The sequence below is a fragment of the Oryctolagus cuniculus genome, chromosome 12, assembly GCF_964237555.1.
Source record: "Oryctolagus cuniculus chromosome 12, mOryCun1.1, whole genome shotgun sequence".
In the NCBI taxonomy this organism is placed as follows: Eukaryota; Metazoa; Chordata; class Mammalia; order Lagomorpha; family Leporidae; genus Oryctolagus; species Oryctolagus cuniculus.
Genome location: NC_091443.1, coordinates 25,717,275 through 25,731,796, shown reverse-complemented (window position 1 = coordinate 25,731,796; position 14,522 = coordinate 25,717,275). Strand labels below are relative to the sequence as shown.

General features: G+C 39.1%; 1 protein-coding gene across 4 annotated transcripts in view; it reads right to left on the bottom strand.

Moving 5' to 3' along the window:
* Nucleotides 1-1,077: 1,077 nt before the first annotated feature.
* Nucleotides 1,078-14,522, bottom strand: part of MAP4K5 (mitogen-activated protein kinase kinase kinase kinase 5) — a 119,061-nt gene continuing 105,616 nt past the window's right edge. For all 4 annotated transcript variants that reach the window (XM_051822833.2, XM_051822832.2, XM_051822834.2 and 1 more), the window contains 5 exons: nucleotides 14,006-14,074; nucleotides 12,189-12,281; nucleotides 8,693-8,763; nucleotides 5,319-5,374; nucleotides 1,078-2,666 (listed from right to left, as the gene is read on the bottom strand). In XM_051822833.2, the coding sequence (XP_051678793.1) occupies nucleotides 2,579-2,666; nucleotides 5,319-5,374; nucleotides 8,693-8,763; nucleotides 12,189-12,281; nucleotides 14,006-14,074 (377 nt within the window). In that variant the 3' untranslated portion in view covers nucleotides 1,078-2,578. The remainder of the gene's footprint in view (nucleotides 2,667-5,318; nucleotides 5,375-8,692; nucleotides 8,764-12,188; nucleotides 12,282-14,005; nucleotides 14,075-14,522) is intronic.

Here is a 14,522-nt window from a genome sequence, read left to right as displayed (position 1 = left end):
AAATACTTAATGCCTTTTTTTTTTTTTTTTTTTTTTAAGGTTTATTTATTTGAAAGTCAGAGCCCAGAAAAAAACAATGAAGTGCTTCCATCTGCTGTTTCACTCCCCAGCTGGTCCCAACTGCCAGGGCTGAGCCAGGTTTAGCCAGGAGCTTCATCTGGGTTTCCCACTTGGGTGCTGAGACCCCAAAACTTAGGTCATCTTCCATTGCTTTTCTCCAGACATTAGCAAGGAGCTGAATCAGAAGTGGGCAGCTTGGACTTGAAGGGGCGCCCATTTGGGATGCCAGCACTGCAGGTGGCAGCTTCACCTACTGTGCTACAACGCCAGTCCCAGCCAGCCCCGACATGTGGTTTTTTTTTTTTTGGCTACTCTGGGAAATTAGTTATTGGACCTCCTGGGCTGTTTTCTTCACTGATTTTCCTCAATATTTTCATTCATTTCTTCACATATTTCACTTATTCTCTTTATGTTCTGAGAAATTTCCTCAACTTTACATTCTAAGCCTTCTTGTTGAATTATTATTTTCCAAGAGTTGCTTTTGTTTTCAGAAAGCTCTTTGTGAGGTATTCTGCTCCTAATTCATGTTTGTAATATCTTTCTGAAGATATCTCTTTCTTGTGAAATTTCCTGTCTTCCTTTATTTTCTCGTTTTCAAGTAGAGATTTTCCTCAGGTTTCTTGTAACTCTTGGTTGTTCGCGCATTTTGTAACAGCACAGGACTGAAAGACTGACGGGAAACTCTGGCAGTGTGGGGTGGTGTGCATGCTAAGATGTCCACTGTGGAAATTTCCACTGTGGCATCTACCTGGGCAGCCAGGATGCCTCTGACGTCAAGATCTTGTTGAGGTCTTTTCATTGGCACTGGCCAGGTTTCACGAAGACTCTTCAGTGTTCCGCTGGGATGCCTGTCAGGATTCAGTGAGAGGAGGAGGATGCTGGTTTCTGTATCCACCATGTAAATGATCTCTGGTTCTGAGAAGGGCCCCTGCCATCTGTCTGATCCTTCTGTCCGATCTATTAACACACCCCAAGTAGTCACATTTTCGTATCATGTGTACATTAAAGAACAAATGCTTTATTTTTTGTTGGTATAACATTTTATTGTTTGCATATTGCATAGTGAAAAGAACAGAGTCAGAAGACTCATGGTCTGGCTCAACCACTAACTTGCTGTGTGAGGTGGGTAAGTCTCTCAACTTGCTAAATCCTCATTTCCTCAGCTGAAAAATGGAGATAATACTTAATTGACAGAACTGCTAAAGATCAAGTGAGACAGTCATACTGTTTTTCTCTCAAGTAACTGGTCAGAAAAATTCTATTATTTGCTATTGCTAACCCTTGTTCATCTCAGTGCTGTTCTCCATAAATGCATTAAGATAACAAGAAGAATTTAACATTTTAACTTTGAATACTAACAATAGCAAAAGAAAAAAAACCCTCAAAAATGGCTGCTTCCTTATCTTTAGAATACTGGTTTTACAATAATTGTTTATACTATCCCATCAAGAATTCAGTTTTATTTAAATATTCTTTTTTAAATCTACTCAAAATGAATACCTAAGTATGTGAAAACCCCCAGATTACATGTGTACTTGCTTTGTTTCCCCTCTGGCATAGTAAAAGTAAAATACATACCATGGGTAGTTAAATACTTCCCCCCCTTCATTAGGGATGATAATATATATGAAGCTTAATTTCTTATGCATTATCCCTAACATAAAAAAATCACAGGTAGATTATATGCTTGTCAGGAATCCATACACGTGGTAGTCACACCAAGACATATATATCCCTTCCAAGTATATTTCCTCATCACTGTCTTCTATATGATGCCACACAACTATCTGTAGTTGAAAAAACAAAACTCCATTTTAAGGCAATTCTGCATGAAATTGTATTACAAAATATTTTTGTTAAATGAATTTGCATATATGTGTTGAACCCCAAAACACACACCTTAAGCCCTCCAAGTACTACCCTTAAAAAGTAAACAAAATTTTATACATCATAAAAAAACTTTAAGCTGCTCTGCAACCTTCCTTTGCTAAAAGTTAGATACATTACACCACTCCAGCAAGAGATTAATAAATAAAGATTAAATATTCTATTTTACAAAAACATACAGAATGGCCGATGTAAAAGTAAAAGGCTTGTTTGATAAATTCTTTATAAAATTATGTTAAGAAGGAATAAGACATGGTATAAAATGATAAAATGTCACTAAACTTATCCCTCCGAAGATAATCACATGAGTTATCTAAAAATTCCATGGCACCCTTGTTACAAACATTATTTTTTAAAAAACAACTGTGTTTCCTGGAACTTGAGGACTATTTGTCTCGTAGCTTTTATTAAGCAAACTTGATAAAACCACCACACAGTGGCAAGAGATAAGACTAGCTGTTTCCAGCTACAGAAAATACTGAATTCTACCCTAAAATACAGATAATTTGAAATATAACCCACGACAGTTAAAGCAAATCATAGTGAAGTTAGCACTGAATTTCCTTAAAATGTCTTTTGCTTTCAATGGATTATATTCTTTTTCCTGTCATTTGAGATTCGTTTCTGTTGCTTAGTAACTGTTTTCGTGTCCAGCTAAGATGTAGAGATTGCTGTGTGCAGTAGGATTTTCTGTTGGCCTACTTTCCAAAACGACAACCCTGCAATGAAACCAAAACAAAAAACTTTTTAAAAAATAAAAACAAATTTCATGCTTCAAATATTAACCCCAAACCAGAAAGAATAGCACTGATCATATCATAAAAATACATAAAAACCATATATTCATAATCAAATTCAGTTTATATTTTATAGCTTAAAACACAAATGAATAAGAATTGATGAATATTAAATACTGTAAACATCACAGGATAGTCTCATTATATTATTCCAACTAAAAATAAGTATTCTTACATATGCGAACCAAAGGTATAATACTGCTTTAGGCATTTACACTAATAGGAAGAAGATGGAAGAAGGGATGAGAATAAAACAGGACTCTAAGAGACAATTATCTAAAGTGTTCTTCAATTTAACTCTTTTACAAAGCTTGAATTTAACTTTTTACAAAAGGTATGAAATGAGGCCCTCTCCCTGTTCCTGGAACAAAAAAGGCAGGGAAAGAGTCAATCAAAGGACTAACAGGAAGACAGAAAATCAGGTACCAAACTAGGACATTTCATCTGTGGGGTAGAGGCATTTGAGAATAAACAAACAAACATATATATCTCTATACAGATGCACACACACACGCGCGCGCGCAGAGAAAAAAAAATTAGAGGGAGGAATGGGAAGAGAACTAGTATACATACTTCATATTTTTCTTTTTTAAAAAGCTTTTTTTAAAAAAATTATTTAAAAGGCAAAGAGACAGGAGAAAAGAGGGGATGGGAGAGAGAGAGAGAAAGAAGTCTTCCACTCACTGGTTCACTCCCCAAATGACTACAACAGCCAAGTCTTGGTCAGGCCAAAGTTAGGAGACAGGAACTCCTTCCAGGACTCCCACAAGGGTGGCAGGGGCCCAAGAATTTAGGCCATCATCTACTGCCTTCTCAGGCACATTACAGGGAGCAGGATTGGAAGTGGAGTGGCCAGGACTCAAACTGGCACTGTGATACATGGGAAGCTGGTGTCACAAATGGTGGCTTGGCTCGGTATGCCAGAATGCAAGCCCCGACTTCCTGTTTTTCTAGTGTATGAATTCTCTACAACTAGCATGTTACTACTTTTTAAATGAAAACAAAGCAGCAGGGGCCAGTGCCATGGCACAGTAGGTTAATCTTCCACCTGCGGCACCGGCATCCCATATGGGCGCCAGTTCTAGTCCCGGTTGCTCCTCTTCCAATCCAGCTCTCTGCTGTGGCCTGGGAAAGCAGTTGAAGATGGTCCAAGCGCTTGGGCCCCTGCACCCGCATGGGAGACCAGGAAGAAGCACCTGGCTCCTGGCTTCAGATTGGCGCAGCTCGGACTGTTGCAGCCATTTGGGGAGTGAACCAGTGGACAGAAGACCTTTCTCTCTGTCTCTCCCTTTCACTGTCTGTAACTCTTCCTCTCAAGTAAATAAATACAATCTTTTTTTAAAAAAAGTAACGTATACTTTATATGATTTATGTGTATTACAGAAGACTAGAAAGAGAAAACAGAATTACTCATAATTTCCCAGAGTTAACTACTAATATTTTGAGATACTTAAGTTTTCTTTTTCAACAAAGTATCTGTTTAGACAACAAAACAACATTTTTGCCACTTTTAAAATTGACACAAACACTTTGGTTAAGATATACAACTTAAAATTAAGGAGATGCCCAAGTAAGAAACTAAGTGAAACAAGGCAATGGTATGAAGAAAGTAGCTTTTTAGTGCACACAGTGGAAGAGAGTAGTGAGCCACTGTAGACAAGGGGGGAACTGATGAAGGAGAAATCTCTGGGGGAAGTCAGGGGAGTATGCAAGTCCCTGAAAGGCCTTTGATACCAACACAGTTGCCCGCCCTCCCTCCCTCCTTTTTTCTCCCTGGGGACCAATTTCTAGGTTGCTAAGATTTGTGGGCTTCACCTTTTCTAATAATTTCTAAAGGAGCCACCATTTTTCAGAAAGTACTTTTCTCCTTTGAAAATTCCTCAGTTTTGCAGGAGTCCTAATCCACTGCCTCTTACCTCCACCTCAAGGGGCCAGTATTTAAGCAGTGGCTGTGTGTGAGGAAGACTAGAGGCCCTTAGTCCATGTCTCAGAGAGAATGCATACTACTATAGCCAGTTCTGTTGCAGTGACCACACTTGGTGGAAAAACAGGAAGGAATGGGTATTTTATTAGTTACGGAGGATGACAATGTAGACCTTGGAAAATAGCAGCTACCAAAGTTTTTTCCTGAGAAGGCACGGTTTTGTTCTAATTTACATTAACCTCAGCAACTGACTTGAACATTTTCTGATATAAAAGCAAATATCAAGAGATATGTATGTTTCACTGTCAACACAAGGCAACACGTGAGGAAGAAACCATGAAAACAAAGGGATCTGAAATATCCGTCGAAAACAAAGGGATCTGAAATATCCGTCATGGCATTAGGGAAATAAATACTTGTATCAACACATTTTGTCTTGGCTGAGTATAAATGTCTTTCCAATCATGATACTCACACTGACAAAAGGTTGTTTAACTGATTAATTAAAACATACGCTCTCAATAAAGATACAGAACAATTTCTCTAAGTCGGTGAGTCCCCTAAGAGTTTTGTTTGAGACACAATTACAAGCTGACAATATAGTTAAGAGCACAATCTCTGAATTCCTTTTGTCATTACTGCCATATTACCTGTCTGATCCCAATAAACGGAACACTCGTGTTTCATCTGAAATCTCCTGGGTAACCTATGAAAGAAAATACTTGTCAGTAACATTTTAGTCCCCATATTGCTTATGGGATAATTTTAAAAATCATTTAGATGTATTAGAATGAATAATTTTTGATAGACTCAATTTCTCAAATGAAATAAATGTCAATAAGGGATTTGTAGACTGCCTATTAGTAGAAATGACCAATGTTTGTGGATCCCCTAGTATGGGTTATGCACTTTCCTTGGAAGAACTCCGTGACAGGAACCATAATCCTCATCTAACACTCACAGAGGCTGAGTAACTCGTCAGGACCAGCATCTGCATACAGGTTGCTGGACCGCAGAGCTCCTGCTCTTTCCTTGACCTCCTGGTGCAGATGCTGGAGGTGGGTCTTGCGGCCTGTCAGGTTTCAGCATCACTGAGCTGGACACGCCCAAGCACCAACATCTCACCCAGTGTATATTGTGGAGTTCCTCTGCTCTGTTTTTTCTAAGCTGCAGAAGGTACTTGGCTAAGTGCTCAAGCACTATCCTGAAGGTGGGTGGTCCGCACCCCGGAAGGCCCCTCAACCATCATGGACAGCCGCTGGTGCACAAGTGCTCCCGTCCCCACCCCACCTCTGCAGTGCATTCTTCTTCACTCCTTGGTGGCCTCTCCTGGAATAAGCCTTGCTTGTCCCTAGTGGGAACCAGCTTATGAATGTGTTCTATATGGACTTTCTGTTCTCCATTCTCCATTCCTCATCCAATCATTTGTTTTCTAGAATCTACTCTCAAATAAAATACCTGCACTTGAGTCCTTGTCTCAGCGTCAGTTTTTGAAGGAACCCAAAATAGCACATTATGGATATAAAATAAATATAAAAGTAATATGTTAAAAAGGAATTAACAGTCTAGCTGGGAAGACAGATTTAATAAACTTGAATCAGAAAATAAGATGAGATATAATGACATGCAATGGAGCTGATTTTTCAAGTGTTAGGTTCAGAGATGAGATGTGGACTGCAGTGGCTGACTATGGAAGAGGATAAGACTTCAGCTAGGTCAACTTGAAGGACGAACACAAAGGTGAGTTAGAAACAGGAAAAAGAATTTATGGTGAGAAAAAGGTAACTTCTGTAGATTTCCATTTAACATTTTATTAATTATTTAGACAAGGCCACAGTCAAAGTGGAAGTTCTCTCCTCCCTACAGAGATCTTTCATTTAGGTCTTTTGTTTTGTTTTTGGCCACAGTGTCTTGGCTTTCCATGCCTGAAATACTCTCATGGGCTTTTTAGCCAGATCTGAATGCCTTAAGGGCTGATTCTGAGGCCAGAGTGCTGTTTAGGACATCTGCCATTCTATGAGTCTGCTGTGTATCCCGCTTCCTATGTTGGATTGTTTTCTCCTTTTTAATTCTTTTTTTTTTTTTTTTCCTTTTTAATTCTACCAATTAGTATATGGCCTTGTCTAAATAAGATCAGAGTTGGTGAACTCAAGAGGCTTCCATTTTGGCAGCTCATGACAAGAGCCTCGGGTGATTACTGACGTCATAAATAAGAGTGTCAATTGTTAAATCAACAACAGCAGTCACTGCACTTACTCCCCATATAGGATCTCTGTCCTTAATGTGTTGTACTATGTGAATTAACGGTATAACTAGTGCTCAAACAGTACTTTATACTTTGTGATTCTGTGTGGGTGCAAACTGTTGAAATCTTTACTTAGTACATACTAAATTGATGTTCTGTATATAAAGATAATTGAAAATGAATCTTGATGAAAAATGGATGTGAGTGGGAGATGGGATGGTTGAGAGTGGGAGCGAGGTTATGCTATAATCCAAAAGCTGTACTTTGGAAATTTATATTTATTAAATAAAAGTTAAAATTTTTTTTATTAATTAATTAAATTTGAGAAACAGAAATCTCCCATCTGCTATTTACAACAGCTGGAGCTGGACCAAGTTAGAGCTGGACCAAATTAAAGCCAGGATCTCAATCCCAAACACTTGAGCCATCATCTGCTTTGGAGGGTACATGTTAGTGGAAGCTGGAATTGGGAGTGGAGGTGGGACTTGAACCCAGGCACTGCAATATGGAATGTGGGTGTACCAAGCTATGACTTAACTGCTGTGCCAAACATTCAACCCTTCTTAATTTTTTTTAGATTTATGGTTTCTTTTTTCTTAAAAGAGCTATTTTTATTTATTTGAGAGGCAGAGTTAGAGAGAGAGGGAGAGACAGAGAGAAGAGTCTTCCATCCACTGGTTTACTCCCCAAATGGCTGCAATGGCTACAGCTGGGCTGATCTGAAGCCAGGAGCCAGGAGCCTCCTCCAGGTCTCCCACACGGGTGCAGGGGCCCAAGCACTTGGGCCATCCTCCACTGCTTTCCCAGGCCATTAGAGGGGGCTGGATCAGAAATGAAGCAGCAGGGATGCTGGTACTGCAGGCAGAGGCTTAACCTAATACCCAACACTGCCAACCCTTACATTTATGGTCTCTAACCTTAGGAATGACACAGTGAAAATGGCACTCAAGAGCAAGTAACCATATGACAGTGAGCAGGACTGCATGTTTCATCAAATACAGGTGCCTGGTGACATTCAGCCACTTGAGTCACTAACTGGATACACTGACACAGGTATTTACACAAATGGGAGAGGTCTCTGTTAGATCAGGATTTATCTCTCACAGTGGGAACCTGAATCCTATCTCCTGCATGTAGTGTATCCTGATCATCTGAGGTACAGATTTGCAGGGCTTTGCTATTTAAGTAGTTACGTGACTCTGGGTAAATGACTTAATAACCACTTTCTATGTGTGAAAATGAGAATATGACCAGCACCTAGCTCCAGTGGATTGCTGTGAGCCTTAAATGAGCTAACCATTGTAAAGTGCCTGGAAAAAACCAGGTATGATCTAAGGGTTTGATACTACTTACAACAGTGTCTTGAATGTAGTTCGTTCTTAGTGTTTACTAAACAAGTTAATTCTCTTAGATTTTCTTTGGTCCTGTGTGCCCACAAACATTAACTTATAATTTTAAATATAATCCTAAAAAGCTACATATATACAGATTATAAAAAAAATTTAGACAAGTAAAGCAAGCTTAGCAACCACATATACAAATTAAAATTAGAACAAAATTGTGGAAACATATTTTGTGATTTCTTGTGGCCATGGAGAATTTAAAAATATAGAAGTGAATACATTTGAAGGGAAAATACTGGCTCTTCTGCTCTACTGGTTCACAGCACTAAAGGCACTAAGCATAGTAAAGCAGGTAAAGAAAGGAAATGTGTAAAACAAATGTTTCAACATTTATAATCTTTAGTGGGGTTCAGTGGAGGTAATCTGAGAACCTTACCTCATCTGACTTGAAGCTTTTACCCTGCATCCCATGCTTCCAGAAAGCCAACACGCTGTCTTGAAGGCACACTGAAAAAGACAAGGGAGAACTGAAACTAAAACAAAGCACAGAACACTTCACTATGAATTTCCCTTAAATGCTTTTAATAAATGCTAACGTGAGGCTATTCAAGTTCTTAGTGCAAAATTCCACTGTCTGGACCATTATTTCTCAACATTTTTGTGGCTTAGACATGCCTGAGCCCAAGTAATTTCTTGAGGCATGGTTATGCAAGTTTTGAAAGAGATATATATAATAGGGATTCATTTCTGATAAGCTGGGTATCAGCATATCAACTGCCTTTCTTCATGCTGTGTCTTTTGTCTTAAGTGAATAAATAATAAAAACATATGTAGTGGGGGCCAGTGCTGTGGTGTAGCTGGTAGAGCCGCCACCTGCAGTGCCAGCATCCCATGTGGGCGCCGGTTCAAGTCCTGGCCGCTCTACTTCCAATCCAGCGCTCCACTATGGGCTGGGAAAGCAGTAGAAAGTGGCTCAAGTCCTTATGCCCCTGCACCCACATGGGAGACTCAGAAGAAGCTCCTGGCTCTGGATGGGTGCAGCTCTGGCCGTTGTGGCCAACTGGGAAGCGAACCAGAGGATGGAAGACTTCTCTCTTGCTCTCTCTCTTTCTCTGCCTCTCTTTCTCGCTGTATAACTCTTTCAAATATATAAATAAATCTTAAAAAAAATATATATGTAGTGGAGTTTGGGGATAAAAAGACAAGTAATGTCATATTCATAAGTATATATTAAGCAGCATTTTATTTATGATCACATTTTCTCTATTACAAAATTAATTTTTTAAAATAAATTTGTCCCACAACTCAAAATTTAACTACATATTGAATATTTACACTCTGTGAATCAATTCTTACATAGAATTCCTAGTGCTTAATCAACTGTTATGATGTAAATACTAGAGATAACTAAATAGAATTACCAAAACACGGCCGGCGCCGCGGCTCACTAGGCTAATCCTCCGCCTAGCGGCGCCGGCACACCAGGTTCTAGTCCCGGTTGGGGCGCCGGATTCTGTCCCGGTTGCCCCTCTTCCAGGCCAGCCCTCTGCTGTGGCCAGGGAGTGCAGTGGAGGATGGCCCAGGTGCTTGGGCCCTGCACCCCATGGGAGACCAGGAAAAGCACCTGGCTCCTGGCTCCTGCCATCGGATCAGCGCGGTGCGCCGGCCGCAGCGCGCTGGCCGCGGCGGCCATTGGAGGGTGAACCAACGGCAAAGGAAGACCTTTCTCTCTGTCTCTCTCTCTCTCTGTCCACTCTGCCTGTCAAAAAAAAAAAAAAAAAAAAAAAGGGTAATGGTGGGGAAGGGGGAGCTGGTGTTTGGTCTAATGGTTAAGAAGCCTGCATCCCACATCAGAGTGCCTAGGTCTGATTCCTGGTTCCAGCTCCTGACTCTAGCTTCTTTATTTATTTATTTATTTTGAGAGGCAGAGTTAGACAGTGAGAGAGTAAGTGAGAGTGAGAGTGAGAGTGAGAGAGAGAGAGAAAGAGAGAGAGAGAGAAAGGTCTTCCTTTGCTGTTGGTTCACCCCCCAAATGGCCTCTACGGCCGGCGTGCTGTGCCGATCTGAAGCTAGGAGCCAGGTGCTTCCTCCTGGTCTCCCATGTGGGTGCAGGGCCCAAAAACTTGGGCCATCCTCCACTGCACTCCCGGCCACAGCGGAGAGCTGGACTGGAAGAGGAGCAACCAGGAAAGAATCTGGCCCCCCAACCGGGACTAGAACCCAGGGTGCAGGCACTGCAGGCCAAGGATTAGCCAAGTGAGCCGCTTTTTGCCAGTGCTGGTCCTGGGAATCTGCTCAAGTTACCAGGTTCCTGTCACTTGAGTGTGAGACCTGGACTGTATTCCTGGCTCCAGCCCAGCCCTGACCATTGGCAGGCATTTGGGGAGTATACCAGTGTACAGGACTGTACATGAACACTCTCTCTTCCTGCTTCTTGAATAAATAAAAAATAATTTAAGAGAAATTAAAAGGGCACTAGGGAAAGGGACTGCAAATTATAGTTCTGATTAGCATATTGGCTCTTTGTAAAAAGTTTATGTAAGAATATTCTGGAAACAATGCAACGCAATAAAAATAAAACTACTTGGCAATGAAAAAAATCACATATTTCATTAAGTATAACAAATAAAAACAACCTGGTTACTGGTTTTACTTCTGAGAGGTGCGTTAAAGGGACTCTTTTCTCCGGGAGTATCCTTGTAATTATTCCAAGATTTACTGGCAACAACTGATGTTAGCCTCAGTAGAACAAGCTTTCGTATAACAAAATGTCCTATATAATTCTGCACTTACGAGAAAGATGAGGTACCAGTATGTTTCAGTAAAAATGAAGAGGAACTGAGAACCCATGTCAATCTCTAGAAAATATTATATCCTAGAAACTAGCAAGTAATATCAGTGTATAAAAAAGTAAAAGAAATGAGTTTCCAAACTTCTTTTGTCATGGCTTCTACAGAAAGGTTAGGGTTTCCACTTGAGAAAATCACATTTCCTATTCAGTACCGAAATCCTTTCACCTAAGATGTTACACAGAGGCATGGACATCTTTTGTGACAGAATAGTACTTTAGTCGAGAAACTCATACCTACATATGAAGTAAACAAAAAACTTGCTAAGAGTAAAAAACATGTTTTAAGAAGTATATGTATTGAATTACAAAATATGCATATTTTTGTATGGCCCAAATAAACACTGCCAAAGTTGTTTTAACTCATTTCTTTGATTTATAATTACATTATCAGCTGTTCAAAATGTTTCCAGCTATTTTTTTTCACAAGTTCTAGGCCCTGAGGAAAATACTTACTAACATATCATCAGTGAGGATGCCCACTTATTACAACTTTTAAATCATTAAACATTTACTGTGTTTTACTATGCCGTAAAACACTGATTAACAAGAATCAAACTATAAGTGGCATATTCATTTCTAAATCCTTTTTATATACAAACAGAACTGAAAGCAGTAAATAGCAACACACACAAACCAGAGTTTTATATGACAAGGAGTTACAGCAATCCAGCACCACTATCACATCACACAAACACCTTCCTGATGTGTAAACTGGGAGAAGCATGACTTACTCTGCAGCAAAGGGAATCATGAACAGAAATTAAAAATATTATTTCAAATTTCAATATTCATAAAGCAACAATAAAGAGATTTGATGTGTACTGTTGTAGCAACTAGCCACGTGGCTATTTGAATTAAAATATAAATAAAAATTTTACAACTAAAAATGTAGCACCAGCCATGTTTCAAGTGCTTACTGGCTGTACGAGTTTGTGACTGCTGTATTTATTTAAGAGCACAGAAAATATTTCTATCATCACAGGACCCTCTAGGGGAAAATGCTGGTCTGTCTAGACAACTCTAAGTACTGAATGAACAAAGCCAAGTCTTCCAAGCTCACTAATTTACAAAACAGACTTACCTACAGATTCAATACGGAAATCAAAACTCAGTTCAGAGGCCAATTTCTTACTTGATTTTAATCTTCCTTGTAGGTTTACAATTTTTACAAATTCTTAAAAAAATAAAAAGGAAGTCAAGACTAGAAATGCAAATCTGTTAAAATAAATGTAACTTGATGAATTTTACATAATTATAAAATAAATTAATAGTCAAGTACTCATTTTGTTTCAAGCATGCCCAGTGAAGAACTGTCATTAAAGCTTTATAAAATAAACTATCAAAGTGCTTCCTTTAGTAAATGGTAAGTATGCTATTATTTTCTTTTTTATATAGTATATATTGAACATTTACACTCATTTTTTAAAATATATTTCTTCTTTGAGAGTAGCCACCTTTGTGTGCAAATATTTAGCACTATGAGTTTATTTTTCCCTTAGAAATTGTACAATATAAAGGTAACATTTGTAATAATTTATAACTTGGAATATATATAGTGAGAAAATTATATTCTGAAAAGATACACAGTGTAAGAAATAGCAGTCTGAAGCGCAGTAAACTCTGGGATGGGGAACATAAATAAATAATTCTGTTTTCCTTTTCCCATTTGTTTTTTGTTCACCATCGTATCTCTGCCTTGGAAGACACCTTCTCTTGGTGCTGTGCTCTCAACTGTCTGCCTCCGTGATGTGAGATGGTGGACTTATCTACTGCTGCCCGCTAAACCTGACTGACACACTGTGTAGCTGACAACCAACTTCTGCCGTCTTCCTCTGATCTCTTAAAAAACAGAAATCTCAATAAAGCTGTCTTTCTATTTACCTTGATTAACTGGGAAATGGAGGACCAACTCAATGGATTAAGAACTGTGCCAAAATATATGTCACCAAACGAAAACTAAGCACAATTTACCTACTTCGACAGCTCAGAAATTATCTAGGGATTTAGTGCTGAAGGTTCTATATTAAGATAAACTCTGGTGATGTGATTATTTGGTTAATATCAAACTTCCTATTTGTTTGAATAAAAAAATCATTTATCAAATTCACTTAAGTCTAATCTTATCAGTATTCAGAAAATGAAAAGTTCCTAACAAAGGGATGATAGTGAGTCAAGCACCTGGTTTTAATTTACTTATCTATAATATTAGGTAATTTAATCCTTCAGGGTAAACAAGGTTGGACAGAAAACTAGGCAAAATCAGTAGAACAATCTTTTAAAATAACCTTCAGCACGTACAGGCAGGTCCAGCAATTAAAAACAATGGGAATGGATCAATTCTAGGAAACATTGCCAAGATGCATTTAAACCCCAAGTCTGGGTGAACTTTTTACATAAAAATACAGTGCATTTTAAGAATGAGAGTGCTACGCTTGCAAAGTTAAATAGTGCTGTTGCTAAATTTCTTCTGCCTCTTCTGATCAGGGTACTGTATAATTCTACCAATAACAGCTCTCCCTGCATCAAAAGACTCATTGTTAGTAGGTGGAGGTGTCAGATCCATAACTACTTTAGAACTGCATTCTGATATGACTCCTAAAGTTCTTGTTATATAAGTCAGCATAACCTTTCATTTTTCATTAATTATAAGTATTGAGCTTATAAATAATTTTACTGCAAGTTTATTGCACACAGTTCTTATATAATGTCTTCAAGTAGGTCAAAGAAGAAAGTGACATAGGATAGTATTGATAAAGAGGTCAGTTACTATCTCAGTAGCTGATTCAGCCTTTTCTTCAATAAAATAGGCCAGTCAAGGTAGAAGAAAAAATCTTGATAAGGTCATTACAAAGAACTGTTTTATCAAGTAGTACACTCAAACTTTAAAATCATACTTACTGTCTAAACACACCAGAACTGTGTCTCTCTCCAGCTGTGTTACATGAATAGAGTCTAACTGCTGGCTGCCTGGGGGGAAACAATGTTACAGTTAGACAACAAGCCTGGAAAGACCAGAGCTTAGAAAACAAGCACAGGGGCCAGCACTGTGGCACAGCCAGCAAAGCCTCCGCCTGCAGTGCCGGCTTCCCATATGGGCGCTGGTTCTAGTCCTGGCTGTTCCACTTCCCATCCAGCTCTCTGCTATGGCCTGGGAAAGCAGAAGATGGCCCAAGTCCTTGGGCCCTTGCTCCTGAGTGGTAGACAAGGAAGAAGCTCCTGGCTCCTGGCTTCAGATAGGCCCAGCTTCAGCTGTTGCAGCCATCTGGGGAGTGAACCACTGGATGGAGAACCTACCACCCCATCCCCTCCCCCGCCTCTCTGTAACTCTGCCTTTAAAATAAATTAAAAAATAAAAAAAAACAAGCACAAATTCTGACTCTTAACATTAGTCTTTGAAATATAGCACATTTTAAAA